Genomic DNA, 24,978 nt, shown 5'->3' with positions numbered 1-24,978 from the left:
CTTGACCAGACACTTGAGGGGTATCTATGGGGCTGCCCAGACTCACCCCCCTCCCCCCAGCCTCACGCCTCAGGGACAAAGGTAAGGAAGAAGGAAAGTGTGGCAGGGAATCAGTAAAGTAGGAGGGAACAGGTACTTTTTGAAGCTTCAAAGCGAATGGATTCTCTGAGATTGGACCCCAAGTCAGCTGCCAGCCAGGTCAGGCGAGACAGGACATCCCACACGCAGCAACCCTCCACACCCACGGGACAAGCAGCAGCACAAAATATAAATCCCTGTCTAGTCCAAGTGAACCTATGTATGAGATCATATGAGCTGAGGTGATGGAGGTGGGGGAGGAACCATGCAGTTCTGACAGAGCCTAATATCAAGTTCAGTGGGAACCTCTGACATTGATATGCTCAGAAACTTGCACTCTGCTTGGTCTGTTAGCAAAGAAAAGCTGCTGTGGACTGAATGTGCCCCCTCCCCCCAGTTCCTTTGTCAAAAAACGTAATGTATAATGGGGATGGTATTTAGAGATGGGGCCTTTGGGGTGATTTGGTCACAAGGATGGAGCCCTCGTGAATGGAATTAGTGCCCTTAGAGGCCTGGGAAAACTTCCTCCCCACGTCCACCATGGAGGACACAGCCAGAAGGTGCCATCTGTAAGCCAGGAGCAGGCCCTCACTATAGTAAATCCACTGGCACCTCGGACTTGCCAGCCTCCAGAACTGCTAAGAAATAAATGTTTACCGTTTATACACCGCCCAGCTTATGGTGTTTCTGTTAGGGTAGCCAGAGCAGAGTAAGACAAAAGCTAAACTGGAAAGGAGCCTGATACAGTCTGTGCCCTTTCACAACAAACTGCACAAGAGAGAGACTGGCTGGCTTTCAAGAGCGCTCTGAAGAGCCATGTGCTCCATGACCAGCACTGAGGAAAATTCAAGTCCAGTCAGATTCTGCTTCCATAGAAGAGCTTTCCTAAAAGTAGCCAGGGCCCATGTCCTCTCACCCCCAGGTTCCACGGTCAAGACTGGGAGTGACATTGCTGATGGTCACAGCTCCAAAGGTAGAAAATGAAACAGAGACTCTAGCTCCCCCAAACTTCACATGGTTGCCCCACACAACACAAACACAAAAACAAGCAGTTTTCAGGAACTGGTATTTATTATCAAAGTCATATTTGATGTCAACAAGATGCCACAACTACAAAAAAAATTGCGCACATTGCAATCTCAATGCAAACAGTCAAATGGAACCCCCAGTCATTAAAAAAGTAATTCAAATTACCCCAAAAAGCAACTGAATTTTTTAAACATCTTTATACATCCAGCCAACAAATTAAAATGGTTAACAAGAAAAAATACAAATTCAGAGGTCTGGTATCGATGTTTAAAAAAGGCAACTGCTTAAGCATTTCTATCGATTCGAACATCAATCTCTCGGCCACTCAGCTTCATCCCATTCATCATCCGGCAGGCTCGCTCAGCCACCTCTGGCGACTCAAACTTAACCACACCGCACCCCTTGGACTTCCCATTCTCCATCTTGATGTCGGCATACAGCACGTGGCCTGGCACAGGGAGGGAAGAAGAGACCACAACTCATCAGGCAAAGCCAGAGCTCAGCCTCAGTCTGGGCTCCACTCAGTCCAGATCACCTGTTGGATTTTGGTTGACAGAGTCAAAAGGGAAAGAGGCCCTCGCGCCTAGAGCACGAATGCTCGAAACCCCACAGGAGGAGCCCAGCCACTACACCCAGCCACATTGCCATTCTTCTGCCAGCAGGACAACACGGTGACCATGGCCCATGATCACTTCAAATGCATACCTTTACACTTGAAAGGGTAAAAAGGAGTTGTGTAAAGCAAACTTCACAGGTAAATTCAGAGGCTTCATTTTCAATACACCACGCCACCCAATGACAAGGCCACTGCCAATACAATGTATGTTCCTGTTCTCCAAACAGAAGCTGTATAATAATGAGCAAGCAGGCAACACATATTCAAGCACCTATTAAGCATCCGGGTATGTGTCAAGCACTATGGACACAAGTCTACAGGGGAAAGTCATAGAAACAAAGGCCTCTACTTCAGTGTCAAGGTCAAGACTGTGTGTCATGGGCCCATATTTCTAGTCATTAACTCCGCCTGAGGGAGGGGCAATAGCCCGGAGGGCTTCTCACAGGAAAGTTCTGAAGCTGTCTAAGTAGAAGCTGACCGTCTAAGTAGAAGCTGACCGTCTAAGTAGAAGCTGACCGAAAGAAAACACTACTGCCAGGAATAGCTACCAACAGAGAGCTTCTGGGAAACACCCCCTGCGACTCAGGAGCAGGGGGTAGCTAAAAGAGGGACCAAGTTGGACAGAGGCTTGTGAGTCTGGACTTCGTCAGCAGAGGAGCACCTCCAGGCACCTGTGCAGGAAGAGTGGCATGATCCGATCTGGCTTTTCAGAATACTTAGCTGCAATGTGAAAATCAAGGAGTAGGGGAAAAGGGAAAAAAAACGAGGCAAGAAAGCAGGCTATGGCTCAGCAGCTCACCCCAGAAGAAGCAGGAGAAGTACAGCAGTGGTGAAATCTAAGCCACCACTGAAATAGGAAATGAGAAAACACTTGCCTGACCCAGCAAAGCCACCCGGACCTCAGGTGAGGCTTGACATGGTTACAAAGAACAGTAATCATGGGGGAATGAGAGCTTTGTGGTCAATTGGAGGGCAGGGAAAGGAAACAACATCCTGTCTGTTGCAAAATGAGTCTTCCAGCATGGTTGCTGGGCGTCAGGAAATCAGAGGCCCTCAGCCCCACAAGCTGCTGCATAACAGAATCCACGCTGTACCTTATCCTGAATTTGGACACTGAGAATTCAAGCAAAACCAGGTCCCCAAAGAAGACCATTTCATACTATGTCATCCAGGACTCCCCACCCCAAATCAACATAATAAAGCATTCATTCTTCAAGGATCTGCTGTGTTTATATAACTGTCACTTAAAAGCCATTTGACCCTGGGAATGTAGCTTTCCCTGATTTATCTGTAAAATGGGGACAAACTACTGCTTTTTTTTAAAACCCTAAAAGGAGAGAAAAAGGATGAAATGAAAAGAGAGAAGTGTCCGACACACAACAGGAAACTCAACAAACTGCTTGAATATTTGCATGGCAGAAAAATGGCAAGTCCCATCTGCTCTCAGAGTCCATCTACTGTGGATGGAAAGTGGCTGGAGGACTACAATGGAAGCTTTGCTGCACAACTCAACCACATCACTAATAAGCTAACATTCTGCAGCCACAACACATGGAAGCACCTAGAAAGTCTCAAACACTTACCACATTCGTTGAATTTGTCTTTTAGCATCTTCCATGTAAAATCAAATGGGAGCTGGGGGGGGGAGGGAAAGGAGAGACCAATTAGTGACTCAACCGAATCCCAATGCATGAACGTCACAATCACCTGAGGGGTGACTTTTATTACAAAGGATTTATTACACAAAGAAACTGGCTGATCTTCAAACTGAGACAGCAGAGAGAACAAAACAGGTCTGTCAAGAATGAGGTTCTAAGCTTAGCCAAATCACTTCTCAGTATCTAAACTGTAGTATGCAAGTGTCCATAGAACGACGAGACAGCAGCGAAAGACAACCGATTTGGTAAAGATTATTCAGATACAGCTGCTTTCCTTCTGAATTCTCATACCAAGGTGCAGGGTAGCTCTCAACACTCCTTCCTCAGCCTCCCCAGCACCAAAGTCTAGGGGCCAAGAGAAGGTAGTTCTGCATGCTACTCAGTGCATGCCACCTGTCTGAGGGCACCACTTCTGACTTCACCATCAGCCCCTCTGACCTCCTGACTCCCTCCTCCCTTGTGTGCAAGATTATTGAAGCTCCTGAAGAGTCACTTACATTTCTCACAAATATCTGGCAGGCCTTCCTGGCCACCCCAGGAGCATGGCCACCGGCTCCACCAAAGGAACCTGCGAAGCTTCCTCCAAAATTGCCACGTTCCATCTCGATGGCACGATCAAAGCTGGCACCGCCGCCGCCACCCATGGCCAGGCCCATACGCTCAATGCCAGCGCCCAGGGCTGGGCCCATGGCAGGGCCCATGCGCTCCAGGCTGTTGGCGCCCATGCGCTCCAGGCCCATACGCTCCAGACTGTTGGCGCCCATGCGCTCCAGGCCCATACGCTCCAGGTTGTTGGCGCCCATGCGCTCCAGGCCAGTGGCCATGCGATCCATCACAGGGCCCATGCGCTCCAGGCCAGCCCCCATGCCTGCGGGCACCATGCGCTCCATGCTCAGGCCCATACGCTCGATGGCAGGGCCCATACGCTCCACACCTGAGCCCATGCGCTCAATGGTCTGGCCCACTCGGTCAATGGGTGCGGCCATGCGCTCAAGGCCAAAGCCCATGCCGGCACCCATGCGCTCCACGCCAGAGCCGATGCGCTCCATGGTCTGGCCCATGCGCTCGATGCTGGAGGCCATGTGGTCAAGGCCCAGTGGGCCCATGCGCTCAATGCCGGAGCCCATGCGCTCAACTGAGCCCATACGGTCCATGACCAGGCCCATGCGCTCGATCTCGGAGCCCACACGATCCATGCCGTGGCCCAGGCCTGCGCCCATGCGCTCCATGCCGGCACCCCCAATGCGGTCAATGCCGGGGCCCATCCTCTCGATCCCGGGGACACTGCCTCCGCCTCCACCTGAAACAGGGCCACAAAACACAGGCAGATGTCAGGGAGATGCGCATCTGTGCGCACACCATGCCAGGAGTGACCTGGGTGCGGAGAACTGGGCACTTCACAAGCTCAAACACAGATCAGGAATTACGCCCCACAATAATTAACCATTAGACATCCCTTAAAACATTGGCAATCACTAAAATTGTGTACTAGTGAGTATATCATTCTTCCTAATTCTATGGCACAACTGAAATTTTTAAAAAAGGGAAGAACTATCCTGGAGGACTTGCGTCAACAAAGTTACTTCAAAGTGCTAGCACTTCTTTTTGTCAGCTTCTGCCTGAGAAGACAGCTGTTTCCCACCACCATACATGAAGAAATACTCAAGGGAAGAGGCACAGAAGCCCCAGGCTCAGAGGGTCACCTAGTTTAATGGGTTACAGGGATTATATGGTGACGATTTAAAATCTTCTCCCAACTGTTCCTCTAAGATGCCCTGCTGGTGGGCAAATCTGGCTGCATTTCTCCTTAATGCCCCCAGAGCAGAGAGACGCTATTATATAGCCATGTAATCAAGAAGGTAAAGAAAACAAACACAACAGATCCTCTGTGTATAAAGGAACACAGACGGTCACTTCCAGGTCACTTTACTCTGTCAATGAGACTGCCAACCGACTTGTATTAAAGTTTGCTGTCTCTGTAAAAAAAAAAAAGTCGATGGCATTGCAGAGTGGATTCAGGAAGAGGCCCAGGGCTAGGCTCTCGCTGCCACAGTTCAGCTGGACGCGCCAGTAAGTCAGCAGTGGATAGGGAATCTGTGCTGCTTACAACTGGTGAAGGAAGGTGTGGTTTCACCCAGATCACTGCACTCAACTGCTCCACACACAGTGCTCAAGGGTCCCCTTACTAAAGCTTCACCATCACCACTGCTGTCCAGCTGCTTCTGAAAAGGGCTGCAACTGAGCCCTCAGCCAGCTCATTACTAATCCAAGCAGCCCCATCCAAGATGCAAATACAAGAGAAAACTCAATTTCTATGGCTGACTCTCTAGTTGACCAATGTCATGACCTCAACAAGTCACTTCATTCTCCATGCCTGTTTCCTTAGCTGAGTTAACAGCACACCGAGTGGCAAAATGTAAACACAAATTGACATTAGATTTTCAGTTAAGAAATTTCTCAGAAACAAAAAAGGGAACAGACTTAGGCTAGGGAGCATGCCCAAGCATCATCAGAAAGGTGGCTGCAGCCCCCCCCCCGCCCCCAGATGCCACAGCAGCATGCCCACATGGAGTTCTAGAATCAGCCCACCATAGCAATGATCAATAAATGACGTTACCAAGGAAATGCCTCAGAACTATGGAAAAACAGCTGAGCTAAAGCTCTTTGGTCTTATGTATCCACTTCCAAAAATGTGTATTAGTGGAAGGACATGTACCAAAAAGTTTAAGGCATTCATCCCTAGGCAGCAAGATTTCAGATACTTCATGCTATTTTTAATTTTTTTATTTTTAATTTCTTTATGAACATGTGCATATTTCAAAAAGCATGCCATATGAAAGACTATATGCTATTTTTTATAATCAGATAAAAATATTTACTTTCAGGAATTTGCAATTTTATAGTATCAAAAACAAGAGCCCCCAGATTAAGTGGACATTATAATGACAATGGCTAGCACACAGCACTTAGGCAAGTACTCTTTTTTATATGTATTAACCATTTATTCTTTTTTTTTAAATTTTTTTTTAACCATTTATTCTTTATGACAGTCCCATTGGGTGGGTACTATTATATCCCAAATGTTACAGTATGAATAGAGAGGTTCAGTAACTTGCCAAACATCAAACAGCTAGAAGAGGTAGAGCTGGTTCCCACCCCAGTACCCAGGATTTTCATCACTACACTCTACTATCCCCAGTAATAACAGCCTATTCTAAAAATCAGAACATCAAAACTAAGTGTTTCCTACCTCCTCCCTGCTTTGCAATGATCTCTCCTCTCTTCAGTGCATTACTTAGGATTTCTAAGGAAATCAGGAAGAAAAAAAAATTAGCCAAATTTCTCTATGGTAATAGAAATGTGTTTAATACAGATTCCAGAGTAGGAATACTACTGATTATTTTTTTAAAGGGAGGGGGGAGTGGAGGGGGAAGGGCTGAAAAATATACACATAGACAAGATCACTTTATTAGAAAAAAATGGTTAAGAGTCCTTGATGATGTTCACGATGCCAGGATCCCATGAAGCTCCAGAGTCTGAGGCCCAGTTTCGGGGGTCATCTGGGAACGCCCCAACAGAGCGCTAGGAAGCAGTGTGCACCTCTCAGCTGAACTCTAAGTCACAACAAAAATTAGGCTGGCAGCAATTTTCTGAAGCTGGCTCAGACCCTCAGTATCAAGACTGCACTCACCCACCCAGATCCAAGCAATACCTTGCATTTATCCCCCAGCAGAAGTTATAGCTACACTTACACCCTATAAACCCTAATATTCAGCAAAATCAAATGGAGTGCTAGAAATATGGCCTGATGAACAGAAAGGCACATCAGCAAATTGAGCCCACCAGTCCTGCCCAGAAGGAGCGGGGCTTGACTGAGTCACAAAGCCTCAGGAATAAGAACTCAGCATCTCTGCGGTCCAAAATGGAAAACACTGCTGCTTGCTTGCCAAAGGTTCCTCTTTAAAGTTTGTCTAATGCTATGGTTAGTGCTTGCTCTTAGAAGTTCATTTTGGTATTCCATTATGTAGAAGAAAGCCACCCCCTCTCGTCCTGAAATATGGCCAGAAACATGGACAACAATCAGAGTCATAGTGCCCATCTCCTATGACCACAGCTACGAAGGCTAGAATCTGTCCCACAGCTGCTCTGAGCGCTGATACCTGCTAGAGGAAGGAGGTGGGAAAGCACACCTAGAAACAAGACTGTCTAGCCTGCAAGCCAAGTAAGTACAGGGTTTATTTTTCCGTGATGCCTACAGTTTTGCTCAGCATGCCAGAGTCTAGGTTCACGTCTCTAAAACGGCACATGGGTCAAACGATTCCCTTCAAGTCTTCACAGCCGGTACACCACTGGTTTGAAGAGAAAAGCCAGATTCTTTTCATGAACAATCACAGGCCTCGCAGTGCTGACTCTGAAATGAATCTTTTCTTCCTGTCCTGGGTAGACAGAGCCTCATCTCCTCCAAGCCTCTGCACCCAACAGCAGCAGTCACTTGCCTCCACCAATACACCCTGTACCTAGACCGAACATCCTCAGGCGCAGTCCCTATCCAGCTTAAACCACGTCTCTTGCATGATCTTCTCATGCTCAGATTCATTATTCTCTCAGCAGGACACTTCCATCTGCCATCCAGAGGGAGGATTTTTTTTTTCAATTGTAACAGATAAAACATTACCTCTCTGTGGTGCTAGCGGGACTGCTCTGAGGGCCCCAGGAATCAACAAGTCCACTAGCTCCCCGACTAGGCAACTTCTATATATTGGTCTCTGCTATCCTGAGCCACGCATTATCTCCACAGCTGCCTAACTGTCCTTCCAAGGTCAAGGACCACATCTCTATCTACATCCCCACAGCACCCTGTTGAAAACAACAAGGAGTTGTTTACAAAGAAGTGCACAAAGGGACACTGAGTAAGGAATCACTATAGAAAGCAGCATGATTTCAACTGTCAAGTGAACGAAAGAGAAATTAAGAACTGAATCTGAAAAACAAATGGAGGCAGCAGGTGTGAAAACCCAAACTGAACCTTTCATTTGGTACAAAGACCTTTTAAGTAACTTGTGTCTGATTATAAAGTAGTACACCAGAGAGTCTAACAAAGTCTTCTGTGTTTGTCCATGGTCATTCTGGGAGACCTCAGGACACATAGCCTTAACCAGAAAGAAGGTGTCAAAGGGCCTCCCTGGTGGTACAAGGTGTTAAGTCTCAGCACTATGAAGCAATCCGCAGCCACTGCATCACGAGTTCGAACCCGGCCAGGGAGCTGACCCACATGGCCCAGCAGACCTCTTCAGTCTTGCCCACTGCTCCCCTCAGCAGTGTATTTCAGCAGAACCATCTATTCTGCTCCTGGTGAGTCCATTCACCCTCCCAAAGCTCTGGCCTACACCCAAGCTCGTATGAATAAATAAATAAAATCTTTAAAAAAAAAAAAAAAAAAAAAAAACAAAGCAAGAAAGAAGGTGCCAAGTCTCAGGAGACAGCAAGGCCTGCAGATGCCATGGCTTCTATTTTGGTCAGAACAGGAACAGGAAGTTTCTTGTCGCCACATCAAGGAACTTCACCAGATCCACCACTTGTGCCACGGCAGGAACCAGGGTAAGGCCAACAATCTCATCACAAAGGTGCAACTCATCAAAGCAGGAAAGGAGTAAAGGCCAGAGCAAAGCCACGTCTCATCTTGTTCTCAACCAGATGCCTATAAACTGGTATGTGTAGTCCAATCACAATAAATTTTAAAATATTTTTTAAAAAACACTACCATTTCAAGACACAAAATCAAAGCTTGTTAAGGCAATATAAAACTTACTAACTGACCTACTCACACAGATTATGAATTCATAATCCCTCCCACCCCAAATTCCAAAGTTTGGAATAATCTGGTATCAAGCTATAGTCTTATTAAGTAAGTATGGGGGGAGGAGGGGAAGTAAATCTTCACTTCCTGTCTAGTAAGATGCAAGAAAATCATTCAAGTTAACCAAGTAACCATGATTAGAAAAGTAAGTCTCTACACCTAACTACAGAGTCTGAGAGAAACAGTTTCTAGAAGTTCCTGATTTTCATGAAAGACAAAGTTGAAAGTCTTGAAGATAATTTGTAAAATTAAGAATCATGTCTCACTGATGAGCTGAATAGCCAATCTTTCTAGAGCCTTCATGAATTCTTTAGCTTATAAAAACTAAACATAAAAAACTGAAAATTCTCACAACCCAGCCCAAGATGTCCCATAGAAACAGGGTCTTTGACGCTGTCACCTTGTGGACTTGGATCCACACAGGATAAACAGCAGGTTAAGTTGGGAGGCAGAAGTAAGTCATGTTCTAAATCCCATTTGAGAAAAACAAACTAAGGTCCGGGAATAGACATTACCTTTGTGCCATACTAATGAGGAAGAATTAGGCTGACAATCTCAAAAGCATCTAAACCCAAAGCAGGAGAAGACATCAACGGAAAAGAAGTAGCTGCTTAGCAATCTAACCAAACCAAAACCGCTGTTAATTTCTCTACCTTCAGACAAGTCAAATACACAAGGCCTTCCAATGTTAGAAAACTTGTCTAGTTCACCAAGATCTCTTTCAAAGGCTTCATCGACAAGCACACCATGCCATCCTTTTTATCTAGAACACCCTAACACCCTGGGCTAAATAAAGACTCACACCCCCACTTAACATGGCCTTGAAAAAACTCCAGCATGACTTGAGTCAGTGTTATGTAAATGCAGCAGCAGCAGTTTTAATTCCCACAGCAAGCAAACACCTTATACCAACATTAAAAAGAGAAGCCACCTGAAAAAACGAGAAGAAAAATAGTGCTATTAACACCAATAAAAAAATTCAAGGACCAAAGGTCTTATCTAGGTTGAGAAAACGTACAACTTTTTAAAAGCGTAAGGAAAAACAGCCAACTCTGTCTAAGAAAGAGCCTCCATATCAGGATGACCCTACACTCCTGGGGGGTGAACCTGCACATATGGGGCCCATGGGGCCTTCTTACCCATTCCTCTGCCAAGGGGCTCTCCAAAGCTTCGAGACATTCCCATCTCGTTTCTGGCAAAGTCTCTCTCAAATCCTCCACCCATGCCACGCTCCATCTCTGTGGAAAAAAATATTACCCTAGGCCTTTCCAGGAATACCATTATGTTTTAGACATTAAAAACAAAACAAAAACTACAGACACACAACAGCCACCACCAAGTCAGCATGTTTAGAAACCAACATTCATCCTTACTCCTTAAAAAAGATGGCCACCTCTAGTGAATCCCTGAAAACATCCTCCCTTTAGTCCAGTGAGAAGGACTAATTCACAACTGACATGACAACCACGCAATGGGCACGACCACTGCTACTGCAGCAACCTGCATGGAGAGGGCAGCAGCGCATGCTGAGCCACAGCAGGAAAATCTGCTTATGTAGATGCAGCAGCAGGTTCCATCTATGAGGCACTTCCCAAAGACCCACCATGCTGAGGGCTTACATGTGCTATAATTTCATGGAACCCTCACGACCAGCCCACACACACCTGTGATACCCACCACCACAACTGCCTTTCACAGAGAAACTGAGGCTCAAATGACTCAGTAACTTGACCAAGGTCACATGCCTATAACAGGGTGAGGCCAAGGTCAGAACCTAAATCCAATGCAAAAGCCCAGACTCTCACACACAGGAAGTAGCTGCAATGGGGCTTCTCTTCTGACAACTGGAGTGGGTTTCCTCTACACAATGGGATTTTACCGTCTTCATTTCTATGCTGACAGCAGGAATATGTGTTATTTTTTATCATGTCTTTTTTTTTTTTTAAAGATTTATTTTTTATTTATTTATACAAGCGGTGGGTACAGTCAGAAGCGCAGGAGGGTGAGAGAATTCACCAGAGCCAGAGCGGGGAACAGAACAGGCAGACCGATGAAATACACTGCTGCGCCACCGGGGAGACCCTATCATGTCTTTTAAATATAAAGTCTTAGCAACTTTGGGGACAAGTCCCACCGGCCCTGGCACCTGAGTGAGAAAGCTGTCCACGACCTCTCACAGGCCCCTCCCGTCCCTATATGTTCAACTCACACAAAACTTAAAATGCGCAGCCCTTTATATCCTACACTGACAGAGCCTTGAAGAATCCAGTTTTTCTCTCACTCCTTAGAAAAATCAGGTACAATTTACTGTCTGCTGCCAAGCTTCCCACTTAAGATGCAAGTAAAGGTGTGCTTGTGCTTTCTGTCTGATTTGGCAGCCAAGACTGAAGGGGGGAATTATAAGCAAAAAAAAAAAAAAAAAAAATCAAGGAAGTTCTGCTATTCAACCTTGTAAAAAGTAAGCTGCTTTGCTAAGAATCTAAACTTTGACTTAAAATAAAAAAAGAAATATCAGCTAAACAAGTGCTAACTTTATTACACAAACTCAGACGGTTATATGCAGCTCAAGTCCCTATACTTTCACTAAAGTTGTAAGTTTTACTAGACGTGCAAGCAGGCTGGCACAAATAAAGAAATGCAACAGATTTTGGAAATGGTAGGTTTTATATTCTACATTTTATATAGTTTGAATCAACTCAAATGAATCCCAAAGGTTGGTGGCATGTTATCTACCAAAAACATGCCTAATGTGTGCATATCTGGTTCTTCTAAGTAGACAACGATGAAGCTCTGAGGCAGTCTCTTCCTCTGTATCATAGACCATGAAGGTGGCAGCATCACCCCTTTAGATGAGAAGTCATATGCGTAGATTAAATGTGTTGGCAAAGGCCTCAGAACTCATCTTCCCAACTGCTGTCAGCAGGTCCTAAATTCAGGAGATCCCGTATAAACTCAGGGGGAGGCAGTGGGACACTTTCATTGTCAAAACAGTCCAAATAATTGTTCCACATTTCATGATCTTTTCCTTTGGGGGAAAAAGAAAAAGTGGGCCTCCCCTGGTGGCACAGCGGTTGAGCGCTGGGCTGCGAGGCTGCCCGCAGCCTCTACAGCGCCGGTTCATTCCCCGGCCGCCGGCGAGGGTCCCACCAAAAAAAAAAAAAAAAGTATCTACTTCATCAAGATTTGTCCATATTGGTTAAGACTGGCCCTGAATTTGACTTATTTCTAATCAATATAATATTGTCAGGACCTGCATCCATATTGGATGTTATCATTATCGACCAAATTTGAAACATCTTTATTAACCCCCCCTCCCCCATTGATTTAAACCTTCCCTGGACTGTGGTGGTAGCCTATGGTGCTTTGGTGGTGCGTACATTAAGGCAACAACACCTAAGAGGGAGGCGGGGGGATGTTTCCCTATACTTACAAAATACAATGATGTAAACCACTAACTACCATGATAAAAAAATACGTAAGTTGTATGCGTATATATTGCCGCGGACCAGCACAGCAGTAGACGATGAGGCCACCTCAGGGCCCTTCCTTGGACCCAGCATCCAAGGGCTCTCACAACCGAGATCAAGGATAGGAAGTCCCTGTTCTCTTACCACAGAGGATTCAGCGGGAAGACTGAGTATCTGAGTTTTGAGAACATCTAAGAACACAGTGTCAGAACACATCCTCCACTGTGGCCTTCACAGGGAGCAGCAATGTGAATCTTTGCAGATTCCTAACTGTAGCACTTTGTCAGGTTACTAAAGACTCTGTCATGTGACTCAGTACAGCCCCACCCACTTCCATCAACTTCCAAATCACATCACTCCACTCCTCAGAACCACTACCCAAATTACCTTTCTAGTGACTAATCTGTGCAAACATGTATCAAACCAGAAGTCTCCAACTCTCACTTTTTAACTACCTCATACACAAGCTAGTGGTATAGGTCGGTCTGAAAGCACACTGGAAACAGGCATGTGCTGTTACAAATGTTGAGGACCCATACATATTTTTGCCACAGCTAGAATAGGGCACCCCATGAAGAAGGTGAAACAGGCAACTGCGCCCTCGCATTCCTACACCTGGGGAAGAGCGGTTTACTTGTTAACAGCATCTTCCAGTTTGACAGTTTGTGTCTCTTCTCTTGCTTGGACTGTCAGAAAAGTCATGATGTATTTTTTCTTTGAAAAACATAGAAAAAAAATGTGTCGTGACTTTTCCAACAACCCGATAGTTAAGGAGCTTATCTGTTCTATACTATCTTGACATAATACACCACCATGGACCAGCAAAAGAAATGACTTAAACCCAAACCCATTTCAGGAATTAGGTGTACAAAAGCAGCAGCAGTCCCATGGGTGAAGTTCAAAGTAGTCAACCAATACACACAGGATTTCACAAAAAGTGCAGGTTTCTCCCTGGCAAACTCGACAGCCCTGCTAGAGGGTAGGGTGAGGGTGGGCTAAAGCCCATGATGGAGGCAGTTCTAAAAGGTGGGATGCAGCATGATTAAGAGCCAGGCTCTGGAGTGAGCGAGACTGGCTCCATATATCACTAGTACTAGCCATGTGACCTTAGGCAAGGCACTCTCTGTGCCTCCATTTCCATGAAATGGGGACAACAGCACCTACATGTTACGTGGGTCTTAAAAGGACTAAATGAAATTACATATTTTTATTGTACTATTCAATTTAAGAGATTGAGAGGGCTGCAGGAAATGAATGAGAGGACAGAAAAAAATTGCATTTATGTAAAGGCTGAAGTAATGCCTCTGCTCACAGAGCAGATCAAGACTTCATCCAATCCAGCACTGGGCAGACATGAACTTGATCAAAAACTCCCAAGAAACTTTAATCCTTTAAAGTTGGATACTATATTTGAGTGTGAAAAACACAACACAGGTATCTATATGTTGATTTTTACAGGACAAATATTGGGGAGATTCAACTATAGGACATCCCAAGAACTTAGTGACAAAGAGAATACACAATGACTATAAATCTAACTTCTGAAATACAATTCAAAGACAATCTGATTCAGCAGAAAAGCGGAAGGGGGAATCTTTTAGTAAAATTGGTCTGCTGCCTAAAGGTCAAGCAAGAGTCAACGGCCTGCAAAAGGTAGGTGAAGCAGAAAGGAAACAGGAACCTTACCATTTATTCTGCCCATGTTCATCCCAGATCCAAATCGACCCATATTTTCCATGCCACCACCAAAAGGCCCCTCCATGCCTGAAAGAGAGACGTTCTAATTGTAGTTTTACTGGCACCATCCCACCCAGTAAGAATGCTTGGGTTGACGAGGGAAAGAAGTATTTTCACATTTCACATTGGGAATTTTCCCCCAGAAACTGAGTAAGTATAAGGGCTTTTGGAAAAAAATGCTAGTTCCCCTGCTTAACTATCACCATCATCAAAAAGGTGATCTGAGCCAACCCCCCTCAATGAATATACAAGCAAAAGAGAGGCCCAGAGAGATGGAGTGAATTGCCCAAGGTCACAGAGTTAGTTAGTGAGAAAGCCAGAACCAAAAGCCAAGACACTCACTGGAAGAACTGAAAAGTAAAAGTAATTACTACACTCAAACTTTCTAGAAACCAAAGTGAGAATCCATGCAGGGCTTAAGAGAAAAGAAAGAAGAAAAAAGAAAACCACACCTAAAAGTGACTTTATTTGTACTTCATTTTAAAGTTCTTACCTCCCATTTTATTTATTCCAAATCCTATGCCTTCCATTCCCATTCCTTAAAAAGAAAAAGTCAATGCAAACTAAAATTATGTCAAAGCAATAAATAACATTAGAACTTAAAAAGCACACAAAATTCTAAACCAGCAAATGAATGACAAAATACTCCTAAATACAAATAGTTTTAATTGTCGAGGAAAAAAAAAGTGGGGGGACTATGCATTTCTACTATCAAATGATCACATTCCAAGAAAACTTATTTAAGCCTTTAACAAAATCAACATGTGACTCAAAATTCTGTAGGGTCACAGTTGTATTAAACGATCAAGTCATTTTTAAAAATGAGAAATATAATCATCAGGGTCAGACTGAGAACATACACTTTGTAAACTATTTTGGGGAACAGAAGTAGACTTAAAAGTCCTCTTAAAGGTAAAATTCTCCAAAGAAAAAGCAATTCCTAAAAACACTGAGGCCCCCAGCCCCTAACCACAGCCTCCCCTCTTCAGTGTCAGGGGTGTGGTGGTCAGACTGGTAGAGTCATTTGATCTAACGACCCAGGACATTGTCAGTACCAGAAATTATTCTGGGAGGGAGACAAGGGATATGCACAACTGATAGCTGTAGGCTAGACAGGAATCTATGTTGTAATTCAAAGGACTTCTAGAAATAAAGACCCAGGTCTGAGGTCATAAAACTTAAGTATTTTTTAATAGTATGTAAAATTCTCATTGCACAGGAATGAGAATGCTGGACAGTTAAGTTTCAAGATTGTTTTACATGTCAAAGATTTTATTCATTAGCTATTTTTTGTCTTCTTAAACAAGGACAACACTTCATCACTGTCCTTGTGACCTCTGACAGCTATGTGGTCACGCAATGAGGCCCTCATGCCTTTTTTTGCATCCAACACCACCCACCTCTAGAAGCAGCGTCACCCTAGGTGTGGGACGCAGAGACCCTGGATAGCAGGCTGTGAGAGTGCCGTGGTCCCAGAGTCAGGAGACCTATAGTTTCTGTCACTAACTGATGTGACCTTGAGCAAGACCAACTCTCTGGCTTGCCTCCTTTTATCAAATAGCTTAACTATCTCAGCTCAGAAGGTCATGCCAGGATAAAATGCAAAGGTTTAAGAAAAATGGATTCAACTCAGTAAATACAAGACTCCCTTTATAAAAATGAATCTGAATTGAGTAAGGAGGAGTTTTAGTCTCAGGTAAATTCTTATTCCATTTTAACTATTCAATGTCCATTATCCCAGCAATAAACTTTAGTAATAAGTAACTTTAATTTCCTCAGAAACCCCCAATTAAGGTACACGATAATTCTCACCTGCAGGTCCCAAGTTTCCCATGCCAATGCCTTTATTCAGATGATTGGCATCAATAGGTTGTCCTCCTGGTCCTAACCCCATCCCAATACCACCAAGTCCATCTAGAAACAAAGGAGAAAAATCAAAAGTATAGATTTATTCCACTTAAAAAATTGTTCCTCAAAGGCAAAAAGAGTTTTTGTTTACTGTGTGGTTGCTGTAACTCCATGCCACCCAACCACCCTACTAGCAAACCTAAGGTCTAACTTATAATTCGACATTGACACATTCTAGGGTTTCCTCTTTTAAGGTGTAGCCTTTCATATGCAAATACAGATTGGAGTTTGTGGTATGTATAAAACAAGGGCAATTAAAAATCAGTCCAGTGGGAAGTTGTAGAGAAGAACTATGAATCCACATATTAAGATCTGTGGACTTACCACCTTAATCAGAAACTGAAATTTCTTATCAGAAAAGGCAACTCAAGACATGAGGTGGCAAGCAACATAAACATGCCCAGCTCCCACTTCCCAATCTAGTTACCTAAAAGACCTTTCTCGGGGGGGGGGGGGGGGGCGCCCCCACAAACCATCCAATTAACTAGGCATACATTATTCTGACTCTGATGCAGGTGATTTTAATAGCAATGAAGCTTGTGTAAAGAACTTATCTTCGGGCCTCCCTGGCAGTGCAAGGGGTTAAGACGCAACCTATAAAGCTGCCTGCAGCCTCTGCAGCACGAGTTCAATCCCGGAACAGCCAGGGAGCTACCCACATGACACAGCAGACCTCTCCTGGCTCACCCGCTGCTCCCCTCAGCAGTGTACTTCCGTCAATCTGCCTGTTCTGTTCCCCACTCTGTCTCTGGTGAATCCTCTCACACACACCCCATACCTCTGGCCTGTACCCCAGCTCTTGTATGCATAAATAAATAAATCTTAAAAAGAAAGAACCTATCTTCTACCTAAAATGCCTCCTAAGCCATGAATCCACTCTCAATCCCACGCTCCACAAACACAAACAAGGAGGCAAAAATACGGACAGCTCTTAAAATAGCCAACAAGGCCTGGCAGTGTAAGATACTTGCAGTGTTCGGGGTGATAATGATCTGAGACTTAAAGCAAAACCAGCTTAGATTTTTAAAAAACTTACAACACAAATTCCCAGGTTATTTAATCTGATTAACACCCTGTTTTTAAATTGCATTAAAAAAACAGCATCAAAAGATCGCCAAGGTTACTAACTCCCCAAGGCACTGAAGAGGACTTCAAAGGCAACCTACAAACTGTGCCTCAATAATGGGATCCCTGGGGCCCAGTGTGTGTTGGCCAAGGCTGCCAAGGAGCCCTCCCTCAACTCCTCTAAGCACAGAAAACAAGAGCTACTACACAGCCTGGATTCTGGGTGATCACTGTCCAGTGATGACAATAATTATGAAAGGAAATTGTAGTCCTCTAATGTTAACTTTCAACAGAAAAGTTATCTCCTATTCATAAAGCCATCAACCTCTCCTCAAAACATGCACTATGTTTCTATAATCCATAATTTCAAGGGTGCTCAAGAGTTAAGAATTCTGAGCTTGGCACTCCTCCAAACTACAGACTCCCTGGCCCTCCTCTAAGCAGGTACCTCCCTCCAGCCATCCCCCAGGAATGCCTCTGGGGTGAGGAATCCTCCCTAGCACAGCACAAGCAGCCCCCAGTCCCCACCCACAGCTTAGCACAGTCACTCTACTACCTACTGGCCCCACCTGCATGCCAACATGATGGCAACACTCCTACTTAAGGGCTGACATCAGATGAAGGGCTTTAAGATTTCACTAGCATGTGTAATTTGCACCAACATGGCAGCCAAACAACTAGTGTTCCCTATTTCGATATTGCAAATAACCATTGCCTCAAAATTTTTGGTGGTTGTACTTCACATACCACAAAATTCACCCATTTAATGTGTATGGTTCAGTGATTTTTAGTATGTTCACTTATGCAACCATCACCATTATTCAATCCCAGAACATTTTCATCACCCCCAAAAGAATCGCCATCCCCAGCAGGGGTCACCTTCATTTACCCCTCTGCCCAGTCCCTGGCAACCACTCATTTATTTATTTATTTGCTACTCTGGACCTTTCCAATAAATAAATCAAGCTTTATTCGTGGCTAAAGTATATATCAACACTTCATTTTTTTCATGGCTGCATATTCCACCATATGAATTACCCCATTCTACTCATCAATTCATCAATTAAATCATGCCACTCCGACACCTGTGTACACATTTCTGTGTAAAACTAAGTTTTTTAAGTTCCCTTGAAGTATACCTAGGAGTGAAATTTAGGGGCCACATGGTACTTTAATTTCCTTTGCAACTTCTGGTTCTTCCTTCCCCAGGAATAAGCAAACCTTATCCTCAGCAGCCTGCCTTACCAGAAAGTAAACCTAATAATTCCTACTAAGTTGTAAGTCTCTCTACCCATTTTGCCATTTTGTCCACCCCCCCAAAAAAGGGGGGGGGCCACAAATCTTTTTGAACCCTTTCCTCAAAAACAGTCAAGAGAACTGCAGAAAAACGTGGCCCAAAGCTCAAGTGTAATTGTAGTTTTGTTGCTTTCTGTTGAAATACTTACGGGGAAGTTGTTGTGGACGCTCAGGAGGGAAAAAATCTCCCTTAGGTAAGGCCCTCTCATCCTGCAAAGGAAAGTGAACAGTCTCAGTATTTGCTGCAGCACTTCTTACAACAGCAAAAATGGAAGCAATGCCCATGAGCCAAGGACTAGTTAAATAAATTATGAAACATCAGGGCCATGGAATAACAGAAAAGGCTACATAGAAGAGTGCCTGCTGCCTTTGTGTAAAGGGGTAAAGATAAAAACATACATTCATGCATATTCTCAGAAGGGACCTCGGCAAGAATGGTTTTTACACGCCTTTAAACTCTGAGTCTTATGACACCACCATTTTAAAAAAATTAAATGTTTAAAGAAAAATGCTTAATAGTGCCCCCCGCCCCCATCTGAATCCTAACTAGGCTACCTTCAGTCACACCTGTGTTGACTATTAACCTGACAGTTACAGTAAGACTCATGTTTTACACTGACTGAAGTGCCTGAACAGAACTTTAAAGGCTGTCTGAATCAAAAAATTATATTCACAAAAGATACGATGCTAACTAAACATACTACAATAGTTTGAAATCCATACATGAATATAACATTCTTTGAAAGTGAAACTTCTGGGCCATATGGTACAAGTATCCACTTGCTCAAGGAGGATACTCTAGTACAATGCCAACAACAGCCAACTGTACAAAAGAAAAAATATGTGAAGAGTTGCATGAGCAAAGTATTATTCTCTCATAAATTTGCTCAACACACTGTACCTCACCTAACTTAGAGTGGTTTGTGTGTGTACACTCTTAATCTCATGTTTTTACTACTTACTTGAGTACGCTGTGGAGAAAGATCCCATCAACTTACCATTTTCACATGCATTGGTCTATCAAATAGCAGTTGGCCATTAAACATAGCTGATATTACAATTAAGGCTATTTCTTGCATTTCTAAAAACATGCACAAGCGGGAAAAACAATTCAAACTGCAACAGTTCCTTTAGGTGAATTTATAAGCAATTTTAATGTATTCCTTGTACTTTCAAGTCATATGTTTCTAAAGTATAAAAGAAACAATAAAATCAAACTCAGGGAAAAAGGTAATTCAGCTCACTCCTTAGGTGCAGAGCTTCATTCATGTAACCCTTCTCACAAACCATCCCTTAGCATTGACAACAGCTTTCTGTGCATGCCCAGGGAGCCAGGTGTCCTACCACCTTCTGAAGTAAAAAAATTTCTGGTGAAGGCAGTGACAGTTCTGTCTGCATTTACTCAGTATGGTCATGTGCAGCACTCTCCGGTGCAACCACAAGATGTAACTCTAGGGCAGGCAACCTAGGATCAGAGAAAGGTGCTTCTTCCAAAATGATGTCTACTCACGGAGAGACAGCCCTTTATGGAATTATGTGAAGTAACAACTGTGCTTCTCTGCAATGGTAACTTCCTTGCACTTCCCTCTTTACACCAAATTCCTCCAAGAAGAGAACACTGGCGAAGACCACCCATGGGCACAGGTGAACTTTCAAATCCCTTAGAATGTGTTCCCTTTGGTCAATGAAGAAACACTAATCACAAGATTTACTCTTCCCCACACACACTACTAATACAACATTGAGGCCAAAGTGGTCATCAAGAATGGGCTTCCAGTGAAAGGATACATATAGCTTGCACAGCTTCAATAGACTGCTCAAAAGTAACAGTGCCTATTCCACGACTTTTTCCATCTTTATCCTCAAGAATGTCTGCACGGACCACCACACCAGCCATACTAAAAACTTCCTTCAGTTTCTTCCAGCCAACTTTATAATCCAGCTAGAGAAAGGGGAGGAAAATCTCAATGTAATTATCTTTAGAAAAACTTTTTTTTTTACATGAACATGACATGCTTCAGTTGGAAACAGCATCAGAAAGTGTCTCAAAAATCGGTGACCTCTTATCTTTCAAACCAATGTTTATTTTAACATTAAAAAAAAAAAAGGTTGTACAAAGAAAGCAATTAAATAATTTGTTTCCCAAGCTAAGGTGTACTGCCATCCTTCCCAACCCACCTTCTTTTAAATACATCTACCTTTGCAGCAAAAAGACAAAGTGTTTCTAGTCATCCTAAGCACACGAGGAGAGTGTTGGAGATAAACCTCAGTTCACATACTTTCTCACCTTAACCTAAAAACTCCCCGCAGAGTACAGACTTAGGTGCCACTTTTGTAAACATCAGCAAAACTCAGCAAACATGGCCTTGAGATCTCTATCAAACTTGTAACTTATGACCCAAATAGTTATTAGGGGACAAAGCCCAATTCCAAGGTTGGTTTGAAAAAACAGGTCAAGAATAACCCTCTTTCAGTTTTTCTTTCCAAATTGTAAAAACTATATTGACATGTATTGACAAAATCAAAATGTTTCCATTTACTTACATTTGCTACAAATACTGTGCTTCCAAGTCTTCCAGCCTGTAATGCATGGATAATCTCATTTGGGATGTTAGGATTATTTAGGATACTGGGTGGGATATTAATCATTCCTGGGCCACCTGGTCCCATACCCATCCCACCAGTCGTAGCCATCACCTTTTGCATCGCTCTCCTGGCATGTTCACCATCAGGATCCTAAAACAAGCACAGAAGCATTGCATTTAACTGCCCCAACCATGACTAAAACCTTGCCTCCTCGCTAAGAAATATTCCCCAAAATTCAGAGACTGAGCGATTGTTTGGAAAACATGTCTTGAAATCTGTAACAAAATCCAACGAGCTAAACACCAGTCTGGGAAGATTTGAGCCAAACGAAAGAGGACGAGTGTAAAAATTAGCTCTCAACTGAAAAATAGCAAGGGGGAGGGGGGCGCGCCCCGCGCACAACACTTAATATGTATAATTTCCAGGCTGAAATAAGACCTTCATGGGCTTGGTATAGTTAATCTTACTAATTTTTTAATTTCTGTAAACCCCTCGGATGATTTCTCCAAAAGTTAAAAACAAAAACAAACAACAGCCATAGACCACCACCCTTTTAGTTATTCAGGCATGTGAGGCTCAGGCATGTAAAGTCTGGACAGGTATGTGAAGCACTGGTGTTGAGACTATTACTGCCTCTTTGCCCTTTCGTGCATCACCTTCAACACAGGGACCTTAGACCCTACCATGACTTCATCTCTGAGGAAAGGCAGACGGAAGGTGTCAGGGAGGCAGCCACCACTCATCAGGATATGCTCCACCACTACACCTGAGTTCCCAAGAGTGACTGCTGAAGCCTGCAAATGTCCCTCTTCACGAAAACCAGGTTAGCCAGCTCCGTAAAATGCAGCCCGGGACTACTGCCGTCTTTCCCTAACTCCAAGCAGGGACAATTCAACAATTATAATTGGCATCCAGTGTTTTAAGAGCTTACTTCTTTGACTTTCAGTGGTCTTCCACTCAGACTATGCTTGTTTAGAACTTCTGCAGCTTTTTTCATGCTTTCTTCCATCTTGAATTCAACGACACTATGAAGAGGCAAAAGGAAATGTATGAAACCAGTCCTAAAACTTAGACGACCCAAATGCCAATAAGTCACTAAACAATACTTACGCACATCCCTTTGGAAGTCGTCACAGACCAGTCAGAAGAGCAAGGAAAAGGGGAGGAAAAAGAAAAAAAAAATAGTAAATATCAATGACAACTAAAAATTAAAAATGATTTATGTAACAAAGTTAATTTTTTTTTAATCAACCCTTGTCTAAGGGGAGGCTGACAGAAGTATCTTTCCTAGCCCTCCTTTATAAAGAGCTGGGCTCCTTAGTATTTCCCTATGCCCACACATTACCACTGCACTAAAGTTGCTAAGTTATAATAAGCAGACCTAAATTCAGGTTCTCCAAGAAATCACACAAACTTTAGATCTGCTTTCCTCTATAATCAATCAATTCCTTATCATACTAGTCTCCTAAATCCATCCCTTCCGTAGTTAAGCTCATCCTTTTGATTATTCTCAGCCATTCTATTGCACGACAGAAAGTAGTTAATTTTCTCTTTAAACTAGGCCAATTTTAAACATTCAGGTTTTAAATATTTGTTTTACAATTTACTGGCACAAAGGCAACTTTTCAGAATCTTTGGTTCACACAACTTTCAAATTCAGCAAACAACCAAGAGTAACATTTTCTAGACAAAAACACACGTTTTACATTAATATACCACCACTGAAATTCCATGCATAATTCACACACAGCCAATTCCTCTGTTAACAAAGAGACAATGCTGCTATTGGTCCCCAGTTACCCAAAATGGGCATCCAAACAGAATACCAAAAAGCTCTTTGGCCAGCCATTTGGAAAAGCGGGACTCCCGTTTGCAGATCCCCTCCCACCCCACTCAAATGTTTGGCAAAATCAAACATAGCTACTGTAACGTGAGCACTCACTGCCTTCCTGATTTCATTCGATTCCACGCCACCATACAGTTACATTTTTCATGTAGTAAATCCACAGAAGAAATTCTCTCAGACACTTACCCTTGACTTTCCTTCAGCGTCCATTAAGAGCTCCACGTATGTTACCTCACCAACTACAAATCAGTTTCCAGACGACACATAAACCAAGGGAGAAAAGCCAAGAAAACAATGGGAATTTAGAACAATCATCAGCAACCTTGTATGGAGCCTCTGCCTTATAAGAAAGCCCAGAAACACTCCATGTTCTCTAAACCACCAGACTAGGCATTACAGGTGTGCAGTAAAAGAAGGTGAAACTTGTTAACAATATGTCCTTGATTTTCCTCCCACCACAAACAAAAGCTATTTCCACAGATTTCCGTATCAGTTTCCCTGCCTGGAATACTCACTCATGACTAGAGGCAATCCAAATCTATAGGAAAGGAGTCTGCGTGGTTCACTTTTGGGGGAAGGGAGGAAAACAGTTTTACACATACACTCTTCCTGATGAAAGCAGGTTAACAGCACACAAATGGCAAAGTCACTGACCTTGGCTCAGAAGCTAAATACAAGGATGTGTACATATACTCAAAGTGCACACACAGTAGGACCGACTTATCTGGGTATGCATGCTGTACTGCAGCCCGGAGGCCCCAACACTCCGTTTACGCTTCCACTCCAACTGTCTTGAAATGCTGAATAATGATTTTAACAAGGGGCCCCCGAGTTTTCATTTTGCAATTTGGGTCCCACAAATTCTCTAGGTGGTCTTGCGCACAGCACTAGGTGCCTCAAGTGTTAGAAGTAGAATCTTTGAGTAGACATCACAAATCCAGAGCAGCACCTGGATTCTCTTCAGTGAATTATAAATCCATATTCTTGCTGCTTTCTCAACTTCCCCATTAAAAAAACAGATAAACACAAATTTAGAGCTCAGTTTTTGGCTAAACAGTTAAATTCACTTAATTCTAACCAGACAAAGGGGATAAAAACAAAATTTCAAAGGATTCTGCAGCTTTTCCTCAAGGTTTGGATTGCCAACTCATGACCACCATGACCAGATATTGGAGCCCATCCAGAAAACCACCACCAAAATGGCTGCTGAACTTGAAGATGGCACACAGAAAACAGAGAAGTTTAACATGTTAACTTGGAGAAAACGATCTCTAAGCAGCGGCTCCAAAGTCAAGAAAGGACTTTTGTTCTCAGGAATTTTTTCTTATTGAAAGATGTTTTCAAGATGGTAAAGCCTTCTCCAATGCAATTTTCAAGTCTGGTTTGCAGCACAAGGGTGAAAATAACCCTCTTAATGCCTCAACAAGTCCTACCTACTCTACTCCTTTATTCAAAGAATATTAAAATTATTTAGGGAATTTAAAAATTAGTATAAGACTGAAATGTAAAATAAAATTCAAATAAAAATAACATTTTAAAGGTCTATTTGTTAGACCTATATATTTTTATGCACAGCAGCTGAAAGCAAGAAGGCAAGTGTTCACAGCGTAAGTATCGCCTCACCTCCACTGTCCTCCCCTCAAATGTTACAGAACGAAACCAACATTTTGCACAAGAGGCAGGACAGAGAATTCGTGCAAAGAAATGAAAGAAGAAGAGTAGTGACTGGTATAGTTAACTTTTAGAGTATGTACTTCTCAGGGGCAAACTGATAAATGATTCACGGGACCATGTCCACGTTGGCTTTATTTTCCCCTTACAGAAATAAATCAAGT

General features: G+C 43.3%; 1 protein-coding gene across 3 annotated transcripts in view; it reads right to left on the bottom strand.

Annotated features, from left to right (window-relative positions):
• Positions 1-1,189: 1,189 nt before the first annotated feature.
• The window catches only part of HNRNPM (heterogeneous nuclear ribonucleoprotein M), a gene marked incomplete at its 5' end in the record, with an annotated part of 37,772 nt that continues 13,983 nt past the window's right edge, over positions 1,190-24,978 (bottom strand). The window contains 15 exons of one of the 3 annotated variants that reach the window (XM_084249528.1): positions 1,190-1,555; positions 3,307-3,358; positions 3,879-4,681; positions 6,632-6,685; positions 14,392-14,469; positions 14,936-14,980; positions 16,255-16,356; positions 18,861-18,921; positions 19,710-19,759; positions 20,500-20,653; positions 21,256-21,291; positions 21,409-21,447; positions 22,229-22,322; positions 22,408-22,415; positions 23,330-23,382. In XM_084249528.1, the coding sequence (XP_084105654.1) occupies positions 1,392-1,555; positions 3,307-3,358; positions 3,879-4,681; positions 6,632-6,685; positions 14,392-14,469; positions 14,936-14,980; positions 16,255-16,356; positions 18,861-18,921; positions 19,710-19,759; positions 20,500-20,653; positions 21,256-21,291; positions 21,409-21,447; positions 22,229-22,322; positions 22,408-22,415; positions 23,330-23,382 (1,793 nt within the window). In that variant the 3' untranslated portion in view covers positions 1,190-1,391. Of the gene's footprint in view, positions 1,556-3,306; positions 3,359-3,878; positions 4,682-6,631; positions 6,686-14,391; positions 14,470-14,935; positions 14,981-16,254; positions 16,357-18,860; positions 18,922-19,709; positions 19,760-20,499; positions 20,654-21,255; positions 21,448-22,228; positions 22,323-22,407; positions 22,416-23,329; positions 23,383-24,978 lie in introns of those variants that run through there. The other 2 variants (XM_084249527.1, XM_084249529.1) reach the window with 2 other exon arrangements.

The sequence above is a fragment of the Talpa europaea genome (genome assembly GCF_964194135.1).
Source record: "Talpa europaea genome assembly, chromosome: 12".
Classification (NCBI taxonomy): Eukaryota; Metazoa; Chordata; class Mammalia; order Eulipotyphla; family Talpidae; genus Talpa; species Talpa europaea.
Note: the sequence above shows the minus strand (reverse complement) of the source record. Positions and strands in the feature narration are given on the sequence as shown.